This window comes from Microcebus murinus, chromosome 4 (genome assembly GCF_040939455.1).
Source record: "Microcebus murinus isolate Inina chromosome 4, M.murinus_Inina_mat1.0, whole genome shotgun sequence".
Taxonomy (NCBI): domain Eukaryota; kingdom Metazoa; phylum Chordata; class Mammalia; order Primates; family Cheirogaleidae; genus Microcebus; species Microcebus murinus.
The window spans coordinates 90,926,347-90,945,668 of record NC_134107.1 but is presented as its reverse complement, the minus strand read 5'-3'; the positions used below and the strand labels follow the sequence as shown (position 1 = coordinate 90,945,668).

The window sequence follows — 19,322 nt, the reverse complement described above, 5'->3', positions numbered from 1 at the left end:
TGAATCACGAAGTAGCTGTCACATGATTTTAATCAAAACACCATTTCCCTGACAACAGTGATGTCAGTCTTGTTATTGCAGGAAGGAGCAGCTGTGAGGGACATTCAGTCTCCATGCCGAGCCCAGGTTTGGAGACTAAAATCAAGTAAAGCACCCATAAATAATGGTTGCAGGCACTGACTTACTGAATACACCCTCCTCTTCCTTTTCTTCTCTCTCTGTCCAGACGGTTTGTCCTGCACACACGCTGACCATAGGCAGCCCCTGCACCCTGAGTCTCAGCCCAGACCTCACCTTCTGTGTCCCTTGTTCCTTCTACTCTTGCTCCTACTTCTGATTTTTCCTCTTTTTTTTTTTTTTTTTTTTTTTTGACACAGGATCTTGCTTGGTCACCCTGGCTGGGGTGCAGCGGTGTGGTCATACTGCTGCCTTCAACTCCTGAGCTCAAGTGATCTTCCTGCCTCATCTTCCAGAGTTGCTGGGAGTGCAGGCACACACCACTGCACCTGGCTCCGTTTTCTGTATTTTCCCCAAACCCAGAGAGTCACTTGGGCCCCCAAGGTCTCTGGCCTGTGCCTTCTGGCATCTGTCTCTTCCTTGCATCTAAACCCACTCTTGCTGGGGAACCAGGCTGTTCTGGCCAGCCTGAATTAGGGACCATCCCGCCCCTCAGTTACCTTGGCCTATACTGGAGCCAGCTTCCTGGAGCAGGGAAGGCTATGCTTGTCCGTGTCCTTCCAGATACAGCAGGTTGGGGTGCCCAGGTGCTGTCCTGAGAATCTCAGGGCAATCTGAGGAGCTCCTCAAGGGCCTGAACTCTGGTCCAGAGGATTAGTTCTCTCAAACCCAGAAATACTACAGGAGGCCGAGTTCAACCTGAGGACTGACAACAAAAACCAAAGCCTAAGGACACTTGATCCCATCCCCAGTAGCCTCCATCCAGCTAAGAGAATTGGATCCCGAAGTCCACCAACACATCAGAAGTAGGCTGGTCACAGGACCTGCTGGAGCAGTGTCCTCAGGCTCTGGCCTCCTTTCGGTGCCTTCCCCACTGTGGGGCTTGCAAACTGAGCAGCGGTCTGCACGGGGAGGCTCCCCCAGGCTTTCCAACCCTTCTCCACCCAGGAGTTTGACCTAAAAGTTGGAGATGAAAAAGGCCTCCAAGCTAGCTGGGACATAGATTCTTAAGGATGTTCTTATGTTTGTGGTACCCAAGGGCCGGTGCTACCCAGAACTCTTCTGAAAATTCAGAAATCCTGGGTCAAAGTTCTTGGTTCTTAACTTGGAACAGGTGGTCACAATAGGACAACCACTGTTACATCTGTGAAGAGAGATTTCCCAGGCAGCAAGCAGCCATTTTCTACGTCCAGTGTTGGGAGAGTCAAGAGTTGAAAGAAGACAGGCAGGATGAGATACTATGACAAGCCATTCGGGCAGACTGGAGAAGTCTTCATGTTAGAGAGCTGTGCCATGCCAGGCTGCATTTGGACCTCATGATAAATGTGGCAGCTAAGAGCCAGGTGCAGTGGCTCACACCTGGAGTCCCAGCTACTCGGGAGGCTGAGGCAGGAGGATCGCTTGAGACCAGGAGTTGGAGGCTGCAGTGAGCTATGATCTTGCTACTGCACTCCAGCCGGGGTAACAGAGCAAGACCCTATCTCTAAAAAACAAAACAAAACAAAACAAAACAAAAACCTGAGAGTTAAGTCAGCCAGCCAGTGTTTCAAGTTCCTGTTGGCACTAACAAGCCTTTACAATGATTTGCCCGGGTTAGTGACAGGGCTGAGAGTGCTGCCAGAGGCAGAGGACTTGGTCAGAGGTTCTTTGCTGCCTCCCAGACAGAGAAGGAGCAGGCACCCCCCTTCCCTGGAGGGCCTTCCTGGCCAGGGTGGCTTCTCTCGGGTGGGTGCCTGTGCTCCCCAGCCTTGCTCCTTCCTGGCCCCTTCAGCCCTGTGGTGTTCCCTCCCACTGCCTGCCTGCCCTTTGGCCCTCACTTTGCTGGCACAGGGGCCCCGCTAAACACCTTGGCTTCTCTAGCGAGCAGAAGGCAGTTCTACTGGGCCCCAGACCTGGAAGACAGGGAGGCAGTGACCTCGGAGTCCCTTGCATGGTGTGCTTGTAGGAAAGGCCTTGGTGGCTTTTCTCAGTTCAGTCGCGTCCCATTGCCAACTGTGCAGGTGGCCCTGGGGTGGTAATGGCCAACACCTCAGGTTCAGAGTTCTCAGTCTGGCCCCTTTTGGGGCATCTTGGGCCCCCTTATTTCTTGTCTTTGGGGAGTGAGGAGGGAGACCGAGGGAGAGAGTGACTCAGTTTTCCCTTCAAGAGGCTGGATCCCTGATGCTTCATTTCCTCCAGGCCCAAATTTTCTGAACTTTCTGCCCAGGTGGGTCTTGGGGGCTCAGCTCCAGGGAAGCTGGCGTCCCATGGCACAGCGTCTTCCCGCCTCCTTTCCAGGCACTGCACTTGGCCACCCAGCCCAGCACGTGCTCTGTCTGGGCTCAGAACCCGTTCTCTTTGCCAATTTCTGACAGGCTCTGAGTCAGTCGTCCCTAGGAAAGCCCCCTAGAAGAGTGTTCAAAGTGAGGCATCATCAGCAGGAAGGCCTGTGACAAAGACCAGTGGCTGGAAGCACCTAGCAAGCTCCCCGCTCTGGCCGAGGTCTGGCCTCAGTGATTTGCAGTCATAGCGTCACACCCGGGCGGAGGCAGCTATGCCAGTGATGGCTCCATGTCCAAGGTGAGGGCCCAACCCCTTTGTTTCAGTTAAGGCCCACATCTGTCTCCTAAAAGACATTACTTAGGATAATCCATGTACCATATTCCATCCCCTGAGAGCTGTGCAGCTTTTGAAGTCACGGGCTGAGAAGGGCAGAGCTATGCTGTCGTCAGCCTCTAGGGCAGGGCAGCTCTGGGCTGTGCAGGTGGCATTTCCTTTGTAGCCACATAGCACCCAGGATTTAGTACACAAAGCCCAGAACTTCCTTCCAGAGTGTCCAGGGTGCAGGCAGAGTGCGAGGCTCCCTCTCACCTGGGTCCACCCAGGGAGGGATTGGAATCCCCTCAGCAGAACAGGACCCTGTCAGAACCTCAGCTCTGAAAAGCGGGGAAGCTGAGTCGGGGGTCCTTGACCTTGGTCCATGGGTGGGCCTCAGGGGATCCAGGAATCGATACCTCCTGAAATTCTATGTCCCAAGTCGTGTGACTAAGTACATGATATTTTGGAAGAGAGCCCAGTGCTGTTGTCAGCACGTCAGAGGGACTGGGATCCCTCAAGACCTGGTGGGGCAGAAAGGAGCAGCCTCAGGCCCTGTTCGCACACGCCCTGCAAGGAGAGAGGGCTCTGGGCGACTTGGGAAGTGCGTGCAATGCCTGGCCCGGGTGTGGGGAGCAGGGCCTGCGGTCCCCACAGGGTGCAGCCCTGCAGGGTGTCCTGGGGCGCTGCAGACCTGACCAGCCACTGAGGTTCTGGCCAGTCTGTTATGTTTGCCCATACTCTGGGCATTGGGGTTGTTTTTGGCAACATAGAATAAAAATGGAGAAATTTGGTGGGAAAGGGAAAAGTTTGTGAAACATCATTACTGAAATGTAGTGTTTTTTCTTTAAAAAAAAAAAAAAGAAACTCCTTGATACGGAATTCTTGGGCAGTCAAGGGGTACACCGCCGACTTCAGGCAGGACTGAGCGTCCGTGGTGCTGGGCAGCAAGTCAGCTCTGCCTCCTGCACCCTTGCCCCGCAGCCAGCCGCCCATCCTCAGTTCTATAGCATGGTCTCAACCGGAATCGTTTGAGGGAAGCCAAATCCCAGTTGAGCTCCTGCTGCCAGAAGGCAGGATTTAACACTGCCCTTTCACTCAGGGTCTGGCACTGAAACGCCCAGAGTTGGAGAGCAGCTCATCTCAGCAAATGGAATCTCTGGCACCCTGAGGGCGTGGAGTTGGGTCTCAAAAGGGTGCCTGTCCCTGTGAGGGAGTCTATGGTGTGTATGGGCACAGCATGGAGGCCTGGCAGACCCCAGAGATGTGACATTGTGACTAAGTAGCAGTGTCTTTTCCTGGCAGACTGGAGCCCCTCCCCACCGCTGGCCTGCAGCTTGCCTGTCCTGGGGGGCCGGACAAGAGCCTCAGGAGCCTGCTCCCCTCCTACCCAGGCTACCTGGGCTGATGGGCCTTGCCCTGAGACTCTGGAAAGCAAGGAACAGTCGTTAGGCAGTGCCTAGCGGGGCCCTGTCCCCGGCAGGCTGTGGTGAGCAGTGCTTCCGTCAGCGATCTGCAGTGGCCAACGTGTACTCAGGCGATTCAGAGCAAGGTATTATTTACCCTGCTGACGTCAATGAGAATATATTATCCACTGTCCTTTTCTGCAGCCTGAAATGAGCACCAGAGCTCAGAGAACACAGCCACCTTCCACACTTTTAAAATTCCACCCAAGGCCCTATCTCATTAACCTGGCATTCATATCACCCAGGCTCTTAGAAAACAAGTTGTTTTTATTTTAATTCAAGAGGGTTGGAAACATAAAAACAGTACATTTTCCTTGCAGAAAATTACCCCATTTAAATTACCATTTGGTACAAAGATCATTTATTACACTGCATTTTAGGCAATTCTCTAACATTGAGTGACAGGTTACACTTTGATTTTTTTTCACATTGGAGCTATTATGATTTGCACTCAAAATACCAAAGCTATTGAACTCACCAATTTTTTTTTTTTAGTAATTTAAAAAAAACACAGAAAAAATAACTACAATTAGGTTAACTTTATGAAAAGTAACTCTTTCACAGACCAAACATCCAGCAAAACCACCCACCTCCCTTCAGAAATAAGCAATAATCTTGCCCTTCCTACAAAGTGCAAATATCTCTGTATCCCTTTTATTTCTTAAACTGCAGTCCCCGAAGTGAAGCAAACTTCCTGTTCTCTCTGCTTCTTTCCCCTTCAGAGATTTTGGTGAAGGCAGATTTCTTTTACCAGTAGTAGTGGGAAGATCTCACCACTTGAATTTCCTTGACTGAGCAAATCTTGAGCAGATAGGCATCACACAGCCAGCGGCGAGGCCCAGTTATCTGTATTTACTAATGTAACATTATTCCATTTGGGGTCATATTTTTCCAGGATGTTGTTTTGTACTTCTATTTTTAAAGCTCCCCCCTACCTACCAGCTTTGGCTCTGAAAAGAAAAAGTATTCAATAAAGTATGTTATTTTTTTTAATCCTAAAAGTGTCTAATAAGCACTTTTACTTGATGGGATTGACTGTAAAGAAACGTTACTCCCCTCCTCAGGACAAAGGCTGAGTTTGTGACTCTTCTCTGAGCAGCCCCTTTTCCTAGGGTTGAATCTGGTGGCCTGCAGTGGTGGCCTGACACCATGCAATTCAGCTCCTTGGCAATCCAGGGGGATGTGTCCTTCCATCATATAATTCTATAGGAAACTATTTTGTGTAACTTGGAAAAACTAGACATCTTTGATGCGAGCCTAAACTTCTGTAGTTAACTGGACACTGAGAGGATGGCCGATCTGTGGGGTCTGTGTCTCCCTCAGCCTTGTTCCATGCAAGGCCACCTGGACAACTGCAGTGTCACCTGAAAGGCACCTCCCCTCCAAAGCCAGGCAGCTGTCAAGTGGAGAATGAGGCTGTGGGAACAATGTCACATTCACCCTGTGCTTGACTAAAATGGGGGCTTTGTTTATACAGCTGTTCGCTTATGAAAAGAGTCAGATGGACGGGGAAAGGGAGGGCTTCTCACACAACGAGAAGCTAGAGAACCCAAACCAGAAGCAGTCAACCCAAGTCCTTGTCCTGGGCTCCTCCATTCGCCAGCTCTGTGACCTCGGATAAGTCACACAAACTCCCAAGAGCTTTGGTTTCCTCAGCTGTGAAAAATAAGGACGATAACTTTCCAGCTAATTTCACAGAGTTGTTGTGAGGATTTGAAGAGATTACTTGTGAAAGTGCTTGGTAAACTCACGTATAAATATAAGCTATTGCTCCTTGTGGACAGGCAAGCCATTGGGTGGGACCCATCGAAACTCTAAGTCTATGGGCTGTCCTGCTGCCCGTTTCTCAATCTATGCACTAGTATGTGCCCCAATCTGCCAGCGTGTTGAAATCTGCCTAGAGGTGTGGACAAAAGATGGTGGTGCAACTAGGATGGCGTGAGTCTTCCAAAGGCAGCCAGGCTACTTGATTGGGAAAAAATGGTAAAATAAGTATGTGAGAGGGTACTGGGAGATCAGAGACTCCAGGCCCAAAAGGGGCCTGGAGTTGACCCTGCTGCTGACAAGGGGCAGACAAAGAGCTCTGTAATTACAGTCGCTTCCCTGGGCCACAGGCCTGGGAGGACCATACTATGGAACCCGTCAGAAGAGATATATAAATTTTTAAAATGTTTTTTTGTCCAGCTTAGAACAGAGGCAGATGATACTGTTCTTGTCTTCCACACATCATTCTGAAGATAAGTTCTGTAAAAAAAATTTCCAGAAGTAACAAAATGATCAAAGTTCCCTGCCTATACAATGACTCCAACTTACTGCTTGTTCTCCAGTTTTTACCTTTGATGTCTAGGCACAAAGAGACCGAGCGGCTCGGGTGGCTTCCGAGGAGGCAGTAGAGGCAGCCCAGTTTAGGGGTACAGATGCAGCCAAGGTCAGCCCCGGCACAGGGATTCAGCAACTGTTCAGTGGGACCAGTGTTGGCAATGACACTAAGTATTGTCTCTGAAGGACGTTGAATGTGAAAAAGTTACATGGAATATGAATTTTCTTTAAGCCAATAGGGAGCTTAAGTGTAACTGTCGATAGTGGCTTTTAAATGTAATCCAGAGTAGAAAAACTCTGACCCCAATATATTTATGAATCTGGGGCTGGACTAGAGGCTGCAGGACCCACGCAAAGGTCGCACCACACACTCACGACATCCTGGTGCCTGCGCCTCACACCCGGGCCCCTTGACCAACTAGGACTAGAAGCTGCTACTGTGCACCTTTCACTAGTCTCTGGCTGATCACCTGATCACTCTCTAGCTGACAGTATACCCTCTTCCCAAGTCTAACACCTGGACAGAATTCTTTAAGCAGTTCCCTGCCTTCAGGTACTAGTGACACCCAACGTGTGGTCAGAGAGATCGGTCAGCTCCCTGACAAATCCCTTCTGCTGGGGCCATTAGTCCGTTGGTGGTGGGGGACAGGGTAGAGGGTGACACCCCCACAGGGTGGTCCTCCCTCCCCATCAGAGCATAGGCCCACTATCACTGCAGGGGCCAGAGTCAGGAGGAGCACAAGAGGCGAGGGCCCGGTTCAGTCCCAGGCTCCTGTTGTCTCACCTCAGCTGACTGCAGGCCACGGTCTAAACACCTGGAAGTTCTTTATTTTGGAGGGAGAAAAGGCCGTGACTTTCTTAGAAGGCAAAGTTGGATACAGAACAGTAGTTTTGCTCATATCTACACTAACAATCCTTGAGTCCCATGTCTGGTCCTCCTGGTGGGCACAGCCCCCCGTCCATTGGGTTCTGGAGGCTGTTGGTAGAGAGAACTGTCTTCCTCCATCCCTGTTCCCAAGGTGGCAAAGGGCAGTGCAGGCCTGGTGGGGCAGAGGGGCTAGAGGGTGGCTGGGGATGGTCAGCATAGCTCATGGGGAATTTAAAAACAGGACATCGCCCTCTTTCTGTTGTGTTAACATGCTCTATTTGCCTTACAGGGACCAGCGTATCAGTTGCATGTAAATACTAGAGACACACATGCCCAACTGGAAATTGCAGAACTAGTGCATTTTTCCCAAAGCAGAGACTAAATACCCCTGGATTAAAAAAAAGAACATAAAAAATAAAGAAAGTACCACACATATTGCACTTTTTGCCAAATGAAATTTTTACCTCATGTTCATCTCACCAAAGTCTCTTCAGAGGAGCCTGGTTTACAAGATAATAAAGCTAACGATTATCATACAGTAGTGTACACACCGCTGACGTGAAACAGACTGGAAAGCAAGTCAGTATTGCAAAGTAGCCTCTCATGAAAAGAGTGGTACTAAGCCATCGTAGTGTTACTTTAGTACTTATGAAGATAGAACTGCTTGGAAGCTTCTGTCGGTCACTCGTTAGGGAACAGAACAACAGAGATGATCAGACAGGGCTGAGCAAACACCCCACTGACCAACAGAACCAGTCTCCTCTCACCAGCTTACATTTCAGTAAATACAGATGGTTATGGAATTTATTGATTTCTGCTTGAAATAAATGAGATAAGCAAATAGAGCTTACAACACAGGTTCCAGCAGGAGGGGTCGTGCTCTTCACCAGGCAAGTGTCCAGCTGCCGCCATGTCCGTCGGTTCCTGTTGGGCCTGGCTGCTGCTGGCTGCCTCCCCATCTCTCTCTGGGTCCCTTAACCTTCCAACCCGTAGCCTCTCCGTAGTCCCTCATCTGTCGGCCTCACTGTCCCGCCATAGCTCCTAGGTCTCTTGGGCTAAGCAGCTCACGGCCTTGTTGGGGGCCAGGAGTTTATGCCAATTTGTAACCGTACCATTCCTGCAGTTCTGGAATGAGTGGCCCCCACTGTCAATCTGGAAGGCATTTTAATTTCGTAAATATTATAGCACTCCTGTAGTATATTTTGGGAAAACATCCTCCTTCAGTTTAAACAAATCAAGTCCTGTTTTATAACTAGCTTATTTTGCAAAGACTTAAAACAGATTAGAGATCTTAATGAAATGATCTCTTAAATGAAATGATGTTCTTTATTTCACGAAATCATCAATCTTAAGCACGAGGAGGAAAAAGCAATCCATAGAAGGAACTTAATTCACTCTTCCTGGACTGTCACTGTGTTATTAAATCACAGAAATGACAGCCCCTACACTACCCTTTCCTGCTGACACCGAGAGTCCAACCCCAAGCACAGGGCCTCTGCAAAGCATCCTGGCACCGACATGGAGCCCCAGTGACTAGGCAGACTCTGGCTGGCGACAAGAACTGCAAGTTGCCAGCACTGCTAGGGATGGGGCTGCAGGGCCAGAATGGAACTCCCTAGGTTTTCCATGCTTCCCCTCGCCTGTCTGGACACTTACTACAAAGAGGAAAGGCAACTTAAAGGTGTTTTCTAGATGCAGCATCAGTGTAGTATCTCTCTTCTTTGTGCTTTAAGGAAGATGCTTTGTGCTTAACGCATTCATCTGCTGATAGGACAAGCCATTCTAAAGGACAGAAATTATAATCTTTATAAATAATACTGAATTTGTAACACCTGGATGTTACTGCCCAAATGACAGATTACTCATTACTTCTAGGTTTATAGTTAACTAGCTTTAGCATCTATTTTTCACTTACTCTGATGAATGAATTGGAAGGGTTGGTTAAGTTTTACTAGTAATACAACGTGTTTGGCAGATGATCTGCTTAAATGGTTAACACATCTGTGGTTCTTTGAATATTGCTGTTATACTTGAATGTTTCATTACAAGTCAAAACTTTAAGGAAATTAAGAATGCTGATTCCCACATGGTGGAAAACAAACTCTGAAGTGACTTTGGATTTAGCATTGACATAAATGGAAAACTGTTGGTTTCTACAGAAAAGAAAGAATTAAAGCATGATTTGGGGGGAAAGGCACAGCACTACCACTTCACATGGGACATAAAAGTTCATTTTTCGTGTCCTTAAAATTTCTAAGCCCTATATGAAACTGTCCAAATATACAAAGCTCAATAAACTACTAGCAACATATAGTGTGAGTCAGAGTAGCTGTTACATGGTAAAAGAGACGACAGGGCCTCCGGGGACCAACTGCCCCCAAACCAGAAGTCTCCACAAGAGACTGTGCAGAGAGAGCCTGTCTTCCCTGGCCCGGGGCTGCTGCTCTTGATGCCTTCTCCAGTTTCTTGCCCCCTGCCTCCATTAGTGGGTCTCCTGTTGGTTCTACGGGTGACATCTTTGGAGCCCTGAGCACATTCTGACACTCAGCAGCCCAGGGGTACCTTCTCACGACGTGTATTGTCTGCTCCCAGATGGAGGCGACGGCCGGTCTCAGGGGTCAGTACCAGCTGTCATTTAGGGGCCCCTGAAACAGCTTGCGCTCCACTGCTTTGCGACAGCCTTGGGGACAACTTGCATCAGCAGCTAAGAACTTACGATTCGATGACAAAGTACAACTCTCCTTTATTTCCTGTGCATCAAATTTCATTATGTATTCTTGATTGGCCTTGAAGCAACATGTTGTTGCTCAGCTTCAGTGAAAAATATATTGCCTTTTTTGTTTGCTCATATATATGCAATGGCACACATTTTGCCTGCTTTCACCAAGGTTTCCCTTGATAATGAACTGGTGTAAATTCTGCATAAAACCTAGGTCTGAACGTCTTCTTATAGAAACAGTTGGTGGTGCCTCCCTCGAGAGCTTGCTCCCCTCCACCTCAGGGCATGAGCTTTAGCCTACAACTATGTTCCAGCACTTGCCACAGAAAACTTCGTGGTGGGACAGCGGCAGGAGGAAGCAACCTCCACCCCAGCCAGGCCCGCTGATTCCAGTTGGGCGACTTGATTTCTCCCCATTAGGGAGAGGGCAAGAAAATAAGCTTCAAATTGAAAGGCTGGAATAAAAATAGAAATACAAAGTCTTCCTTCACTTGACCCACCTCGCTTCCTGTGCCGAGGTTAATTCACCAGGACATACCCATTGTGTTGTGGATCCACAGCGTCCAGCATTTCACAATCAAAGAGTCCGGGTAACTCAGAGAGGGCCAGTGGGTCGTAGCTCGAGGTGGCCTCCTGCAGTCCTGAGCTCCTGGGGCAGTCTGGCCCTGCCAGGCCGCTCTGCTGGGCTCCCTCCACGGGGTACTGGCCGGGAGGAGCAGGGTAGTCTGGCGTGGGGGAAGTGGTGCTCGGCAGCTCACAAGTCTGATAGGAGAACTGTAAAGGGGCTGGGGCAGCTCCTGGCTGCTGTGGTGGCGGCGGCGGCGGCGGCGGTGGTGGCTGCTGTTGCAGCTGCGCAGGGAGTGGAGGAGGAGCCCGGGGACCCGGTGAGGAGGGCAGGGGCTGCAGCTGCATCTCCTGGTACTGGCTGAGGAAAGGGCTGTATTGCATCTGCTCGGAGGAGGGCTCCAGGACGGGGCTCAGGGGCTGGGTCAGGCTGAATGGGGGCGCCTGCTGAGATGGTGGGGGGCTCTCCTGGTGGGCAAGGGGCAGCTGCTGACTTGGCTGTGGGTAGGAGCTCTCTGCTATCTGCATCTGATTGAAATATGCCTGCAGCTGAGACTGCTTCTGGAGGAAGAGTCGCTTCTGTTGGAGCCTAAATTGGCAAAACCAAAGGAAAGAATTTTAAATCTTCTCAAGTGATGGCAGTTTTAATGTAAATCCAATACCAGTCATTAGCTTCGGTTCCCCACGCCTCTCTTTCCGATGTCAGGAAAAAACAAGTGATAGTGGGAACTAATAGTGGGGTTTTTTTTTTAACCCAATCTCATTTTTTGTCCTTTAATTCAGGCAGTGTTAAAGTGAGCAGGAATGCATTTTCTCTAAGACGCTTGAGTTTTTTCTCCCTATAAAATGAGAGTCTGATTTCCCATCCTGAGTGGTTAGAAGGGGAGATAATCACACTATGGCCTCTGCAGGTATCTGTAGGTTGATGGATTAGGGTAATTCTACCTTGGCCAACCTGCTTCTAATAGCGAGGCATGCAGGCATGAATTAAGGCAAGGAAGGACAGAGGCCTTCTCTGCAGTCTAACCCACTTTAATTGCTTTGGGCCACTGATTGTGAAAGCTTAGGTCTAGTCATATCCCCAAGGAGAAACAGTGGCAGAAAAGGAACAACGCACATGTGAGGGCTGCTATTGCCTGACAGACTAATACTCTGGGGACACTGGAATATCTTCAGTAGCAGTCATGCCTGAAGACACTGTGGCACACACGAGTGGGAAAGAACAACACATCCAGCATCTTAGCACTTCCACAAGAGTGAGTTCTTCGACCAAAGACTGCCCCCCTCACCTGTGTTCCTGTAGCTGCTGTTCAAGGCTCCGCGGTGGTTCTTTGCAGTAAAGCTGGCAGGTGTTCTGGGCCTTTGACAGAAGGCTGGGCTTCTGGAAGAGCAGAAAAACAATACATGACAGCATGACAATATACTGTCACCTAGGATGCAGTCATCAGACTGTGCTTCTCCTTGGAGGATGAACCTGCAAGCGTATCCTACAGAATCCACACAGGGTGAAGGGACTGACACTTGCTCACTGAGACCCTAGGGCGTGGACTGCCTCAGTTGTAACCTACTTCAGTCTTTCACTCTACTTCTAAAAGTCCTCTAGGACTGTGAGAGGTTCATGGAGATTAAGCACTCGCTTGCTTTTTTCTCATTATCCACTCGACATTATCCACACTTGACATCCGAGTGCAAAGGGTTAAAAAACAATGAGAAAAGTAGAGTTAAATCTTGATAGCAAAGGTCTCAGTGCCTGCAGGATGAATGAATGATTTGTACTTTATGGGATCTATGTTGTATCATTTTTGAAGATTTTCATGTACCAACGTAGAGAGCCCATGTTGAAATTTTGCACACTTGAGAGATTTCCATTTCATTTATTATCCATTAAGAGGCATAAGATTAGAAACAAAGACTCCAGGTCTCCCCTTCCCACCACTCAGTAGTGTATCCTTTCCTGCGCCTGAGGATAAACCCTTTCCCGCTACCAACAAAAAGCCAAGTCTGGACACATTTCTAGAAACTACATGTGAAGAGTCAAACCTATCTGCCTGTAAGGAATAAAGCAGCTACCCTAAGTAAATACCAAGCAAAACAGGTTTCTGCTTTGCAGAAGGGCAGACTCAGGGTAAGCGCAGTGAGCTGGCCTAGCAAGGAGAAGGCCCCACCTGGAGTCTGTGCTGCAGGTACTGAGATTCCAGGCTCTGCCGCTGGGACAGCTGAGGATGCACACTGGTAGGGAGAGTGGAGACACTGTCCTGCTGCTGAGAAACTTCCTCCTGAGGAGCAAGGGGTGAAAACAATTTTCAATTCTCCATGGGGGAAAGAGTCTCAATTTTTACTTTAAGCACCTTTGCAAATGTCCAAAAGGGATCTCAACTCTTTAAGACATAATACTCAAAGCTTTTTACATAACTAGTAGGCTGAGAGTTAATGACTCTGCAGAAAATACATGCATGTATGATCTGTAGTTAACAATTACCCAGTCAGGGATAGAGCAAAGGCTCCTGGTGTTACCAGGAGGCCATCACCTTCATGTGCGCCTCAAATACGCTAATATCCTTGATGCACTGAAAATAGGCTCAAAATAAAATTGCATAAACAGCAACATTTATTGTATTTTTAGCATGAATAATCCACTTAAAATATTTAATGAGGTGTTAGTAGCAAGCAGCTTCTCATCTAGGTGAAATTTCTTACTCTTCATTTGTGTGTGGGGGGAGGGGAGTTCAAGGGAGACTGTACGAGGTCATCCATATATAATCTGCCCTGTCAACCAAAAATAGCTTGACAGTGTCTAGGCCTCCATCTGGTGCTGGTCACTTGGGAGCAGCAGGGCTGGGTCTAAACTGTCAGTGGCAGGTGGCAGCAACACGGAAAGTGTTCAGGCTGTGGGCTTTCCAAAAGAAGCTGTTTGCTCCAGGTCTGGAGGAAATCCTCTAAGTGAAAATGGCACATCTTCAGGACAAACTCGCACCTCATACTCACAGGGCCATGGTGGGAAGGGCCCAGCGCACCCACCTGAGGGCAACTGCTGGCAAGGTCTTGGAGCTGAGGAGCAGCTGATGGGTCTGCCTCTGATCCTATTTGTTCATACAGCAACTGCACTTTGTTCAACTCTAGAATTCCTTTGGTTCTAGCCAGATTCTGAAGATGCTGTCTAAATGCTACAATTCCTGAAAGGAAGTACAAAGACCAGTTTAAATAAAATACAAAACCTTTCAGTGATCACAGGTTCACACCAACATGGCAACAAACCTTCCTCAACTCCTACAACATAAGAGTTTTAAAAGCCAGAGGAGAAAGCAGTCACCTTGGGTGAGGGAGGTGTCCGACGCCCGGCGGCCCTCTCTGAAGCTCACTGGCGACCTGTTGTGGGCCTCTCGTTTCTGGGCACCCAGAGCCTGCATGGCTGGGTTGGTGGGTCTCAGGCTTACGAAGGGAGATGTCATGCGGGGTGAGGGCTGATTGGCTACCATCATGTCCTTAAGGGAAGGGTTGTCCTCCAGAAAGTTCAGGTCCCTCTGGACAGACCCCATATCATACTCAGAGTCCACACTGTCAAGGGAGGGGTTGTCACTCATGGAGAAAATTTTCCCTTTAAGAGAAAACAAAACAGATATAACCAACAACAATAGCATCTTTTAAGAACACATGATACAAAGCATAAGCAGCTTGGGTTATGACAGCTATGATGCCCTTCATCTCCAATCAAAACATCTTTTCAGAAACTTTTTTAGAGGTCAATTTAATCATCTTCAAATTTAGTGGGGCGAACACTCCAGAAGCTACAGTCGTAAGCTCTCTGCCATTCCAAAGGACCTGGCGTCCCTGGGGAAACACACGGCCCCCAAGTGCATCCTGGGAGTTAGGGGAGCCAAACCAGAGACATTTCATTTTAATCTGTTAGCTGCTGAGCAGACCTAATCTGAATCCGCTCCAGAAAGGAATGAGATACAGACTAAATTCTAGGAATTCCTGGTGATTGGAGTACGAACTAATGCCGTGAAGACCTAACCCGGCGCTGCCCCCGCATCATACCTGCCCCAGGCATCACGACCAGCTGATTGGTCACTTCGGACAGAGTGTGCCGCCTCTGCCCGCTGCGTGTGGACTGAAATGCCTCGAAGGAGTGGCTGGGGTCTTCCTCGGCCTCTCCTTCCGTCTCCAGCCCTTCGTCGATGGAGGTCTCCATCATGTCGCTGGGCAGCGACTGGCAGCCCTTCCTCAGCAGGGCAGGAGGCACAGGGTCGAGCAGACAGCCGTTTACCTAAATGCCAGAGGGGGAGGGAACATCAGTTGCTGTTCTGTTGAAACAGTAGAAAAATCCCCAAAGGAAAAACCATCAAGACTTGAGGCAAACTAGAAATGAAGGAAAGTATTGAACGTGTACATATTTATTACTAACTACAATACATAGAGGAGAAGTTAAGGCAAGCCAACTGCAGCACTTAGAGAGACAGAAGCCCATTATGACCCGAACTGGCACTGCCACCCAGGTTCCTCTGAGTCATCTTTATTATAATAAACACATTTTTTAGTGGTTTCTAGAAGAACGGGGGGGGGGGTGTTATATTAGCTTGAGGCCTGCCAGTTATTTTTTTAAAATAAGGGAAATGAAGAGAGGGGAAGATGAGTTTGTTTGTCTTTTTTTTTCCAACTGCATGGCTCACAGCTAAGAAAAAGTAGTAGTGACCAACATTCTTCTCATTTTCAACCACAAAACATACCAAAAGGTGCTAGACGTACTTTTATGTTCATAATTTAAGTGCCTGCCCATTTGATTTAGTCTTCATTTGGTTCTGTGTGCCTGAGGAATGGAAAGTGAGAATTCTTTCAAGACAGACTGATAGCAGAAAAAGGATTGGAAAAAAAAAAATTCAAATGGCAAACAGCCAAAGCCTTCCATTATAGAATAACAAATGACTCACTGGCCTAAAATTCCAGCAGAGGTTAATAAGCCCCAGTGCACTGAATTCCCTCTCCCCCAGCAAAACACACAGTAGCTCCAGTTCCTATCCTACAGGGATGAGCTCAGCACAGCTCCTGAGCACAATCTGCCTTCCCAGGCAGTTGCCAAGCAAACCACCTAATGGCAGCAGAAACAGCACACAAAGGGGAGTTGTGGTTGCAAGTTCTGGCTGGTAAAAGCCCCTGTGAGGAGGCAATTATTTACCTCATTACCTTAACTATTCCCCTGCGGAAATCAATCCGTTTTCTCCTAAGAATAGCTGCTCAGGAACAGCCAGTCATAAGATGTTCAGTTCTAAGCATTTACCCTCACCTGGAATATACTGGGTAGAGCTATTGTTTCCTTTGGATGCAGGAGCAGCTCACGTATGTGAGAGGTGACGTGGGATAGCCCTTTGCCAGACACAAGAAACTTTCCTCTTATGGCAACCAGTCTGAAGGCACTGCAAGGCCCTTTATTTGGAGAGGGAGACTTGGGTGACTCAGATCTTTGTTTGCTTGGGGGAGGGGACGGTTTTCTATTAAGAACTGCTCTGGGGCTACAGCATTATTTGGATAAGGTGGCAAATGTATTACAGGTTTTTAAAGTGATGAGTGGTCGTTTAAAAGGAAGAACAGCAAATAATTTCTTCCTAGAGTTCACTCAACCTTCCCTATGACATCAGAAAACAAAACTCTGAATCTAGCTAGCCAAGTCTTATTCTCTCCTTGCTCCTTCCCCAGATAAGATTTCTTTCTTTCTTTTGTTTTTTTTTTTTTTTTTTTTGAGGCAGAGTCTCGCTCTATCACCTGGGCTAGAGTGCTATGGCATCAGCCTAGCTCATAGGAACATCAAACTCCTGGGCTCAAGCAATCCTCCTGCCTCAGCCTCCCGAGTTGCTGGGACTACAGGCATGCGCCACCATGCCCAGCTAATTTTTCTAATTTTAGTAGAGATGGGGTCTCACTCTTGCTCAGGCTGGTCTCCATCACTTGAGCTCAAGCCACCCTCCCACTTCAGAATCCCAGAGTATTAGGATTACAGGCGTGAGCCACCTTGCCCAGCCTGTTTTTTGACTATACTGAATAGTTTTCTTATAAGACAGAATGGCTGTTTCATACCTCTAGGCTCCTTAAATATCTACTAATACAATTTCTAAGACTAGCCGAGGATGATTTAGAGATGAATAAAGTAACAGAGGAAAGAATATTCGTAAGTAATTATCTACTGAGCATCTTTTACACTTACAGCCTCTGTCAAAATTTCACCAGACATTTCTTGCAGTATAAGCCATACAAGCAGGTTCTTTTTTTCCTTAATAAGGAAAAGTCACCTTTTCTTAGTCACTTAAAATACCCTGCAGTCTCCCTGAATTTTCAATTTTACTTACATTGTCAGCTAATAAATTTATCTCCTCACCTAGAGTACAAGAGGAATTATATTTTTTATTTTAAAATGTTTGCTGAATTCAATTTCATCCGAGGATAGCTGGAAAACAATGATCTGATATTTAGTGATGATTAAGAAAGGGCTGTGGGGGCTACTTTTAAATAGATGTGAACACCTGCAGCCTTCAGTTACTATTTCCTGAAAGAGCCGATCACCACGCCACGCTTGCCTGCCAATTTACCCAGGGACTTGAAACAGGACCCTAAACTCAGCTCCAGGATTTTGTGACCGAAATACTAAGCTGATCTATCAACTGACCTAAGCTGCTTTCTTAATAAGATTTTTGCTCTATGAAATAATCTAGGCTAACTATCAATTATAGGACTTCAAAATACAATGTGGTGAAATGTACATTTTCTAGTTTATTGTTTTTGTCTTTCCTTAAAGTTCAATTGATTACTTCACTTGTAAAAGATCTCATATTGCAATAGGTGACCTATATGACCAAAGAGAAGGCTTTATGTCAAGATTCAAAAAGTGTATAAATAAAACTACAACACCTTTTTAAAAAGCATTTTAACCATCTTGAGGCAAATTAAATAACTAGGTGAGGAAGGAAAGAACTGAATAACACCAGCTCTAGAAATTTATCCTGAAGAATTAATCAGAGGTATCATCAAAGATTTAGATATAAGGATTTTCACCTTAAGCATACATAAGGGAGAACATTCTGTAAAAGAATTGAAATACCTGATCTCCAACAACAGGAGAGGAATTAAATAAGGGTAATATTAATACAATATATTAGGCTGTTGTTAAAACTCATTCTTTCAAAGAACATTTTGTGACATGGGAAAAATGCTCATGGAATATTATATAAAGCAAGATACAAAATTACACAGAATATAATTTTCTTCTAGAAAGTCTACCTACCTACTGAACCATCCTACCCCTACCTACCACCATCCATCTATAACCTGCTTTAAGGAAACATGCCAAAATATGCTTATCTTTTGGTAGTGGGATTATGGATAAATTAATTTTTTTTCTTTACTCTACTCTGAATGTTTCATGTATGATTATGATTGGTTTTATTTGTTCAATTTAAAATTATAATGTTATAAAAAAATCCAAATTTGGAAGTAAAAGTGAAATTTCTCCCCCTTATAAAAAGCCTGAGAAGTTAACACTATTAAGAGTTTGATACATATCCTTTTCTTTTCTTTCTTTCTTTTTTTTTTTTTTTTGAGACAGAGTCTCACTCTGTCACCCCAGCTAGAGTGCAGTGGCATCATTATAGCTCACAGCAACCTGAAACTCCTGGGTTCAAGTGATCATCTTGCACCAGCCTTCGGAGTAGCTGGGACCATAGGCACGTGCCATAATGCCCAGCTGATTTTTTCTATTTTTAGTAGAGACAGGATCTCTCTCTTGCTCAGGCTGGTCCAGAACTCCTGAGCTCAAACAATCCTCCCGCCTCAGCCTCCCAGAGTGCTAGGATTATAGGCATGAGCCACTGTGCCTGGCTGATGTGTTATATATCCTTTCTAGACCTTCTCTTATGTATACTACCTTTGTAATAAAAAAAAATTAAAAATGTATATAGACATGAAACATCCCTTCTACAATTGCATTTTCATGGTTTAGCCTCACTGTTCCCTTCTGCTATTGAGCTATGAAGGTGGTAACTTGGACAATTCTTTCATTATAATAAAATATATTTTATATAAAGTGACTGAAGTAAGTGTGTATGTGTGAGTGTATGTATAAAAAAAATTCTCAAGAGAAAGATTTACTCTGTAGGATTTATGCATTTGCCCCCTCCCATATGGTCCCTGTGTCACCTGTGGGTCTCAGTTACTATTTGAAGTACCTGATCCAACCATTCTTATCTAGAGGGAGGTGACTCTCTCAGAAAGGTGCCATTTTTTGCAAGAACCACAAACCAAAGTTTCAATTTAGACTCTCTAAGGGATTTTACTGACAGTTTTAAGCACTGAAGACTTCTGGGAGGGAAGGAGAGGTGAACTCTCTTTGAGATGCATAATCTGTCCCCAGCTGAGAGCAGAAATGAAATTAGCAATACAGGCAGCTATGAGGCATCTTTTAGAAAACAACAAATGGATGTTATAGTACATACATATGAAGCAATGTGAACAAAAAGGGAACTGTATCTCTAGCTGATAGTTTTTTGTGTGTGCATTTATTTATGGGCCCCAAAGAAGGGTCTTAGGGAGGGAAGAGACACAGTGTTTTTGCTGACATAAATAAAACACTCCACAAATAAGACCAGCGGAT

General features: G+C 46.7%; 2 protein-coding genes across 5 annotated transcripts in view; one reads left to right on the top strand and one right to left on the bottom strand.

The window, feature by feature from the left end:
- Positions 1-7,836, top strand: part of PPP2R1B (protein phosphatase 2 scaffold subunit Abeta) — a 37,294-nt gene extending 29,458 nt beyond the window's left edge. The window contains exons 16-17 of one of the 3 annotated variants that reach the window (XM_012749555.3): positions 6,565-6,645; positions 7,694-7,836. In XM_012749555.3, the coding sequence (XP_012605009.1) occupies positions 6,565-6,645; positions 7,694-7,786 (174 nt within the window). In that variant the 3' untranslated portion in view covers positions 7,787-7,836. Of the gene's footprint in view, positions 1-6,544; positions 6,646-7,693 lie in introns of all 3 variants that reach the window. The other 2 variants (XM_076002502.1, XM_012749556.2) reach the window with 2 other exon arrangements.
- Positions 4,467-19,322, bottom strand: part of SIK2 (salt inducible kinase 2) — a 135,452-nt gene continuing 120,596 nt past the window's right edge. For both annotated transcript variants that reach the window (XM_076002501.1, XM_012749552.3), the window contains exons 10-15: positions 14,726-14,954; positions 13,998-14,282; positions 13,706-13,860; positions 12,853-12,963; positions 11,977-12,068; positions 4,467-11,276 (exon numbers count right to left, since the gene is read on the bottom strand). In XM_076002501.1, coding sequence (XP_075858616.1) covers positions 10,643-11,276; positions 11,977-12,068; positions 12,853-12,963; positions 13,706-13,860; positions 13,998-14,282; positions 14,726-14,954 — 1,506 coding nt within the window. In that variant the 3' untranslated portion in view covers positions 4,467-10,642. The remainder of the gene's footprint in view (positions 11,277-11,976; positions 12,069-12,852; positions 12,964-13,705; positions 13,861-13,997; positions 14,283-14,725; positions 14,955-19,322) is intronic.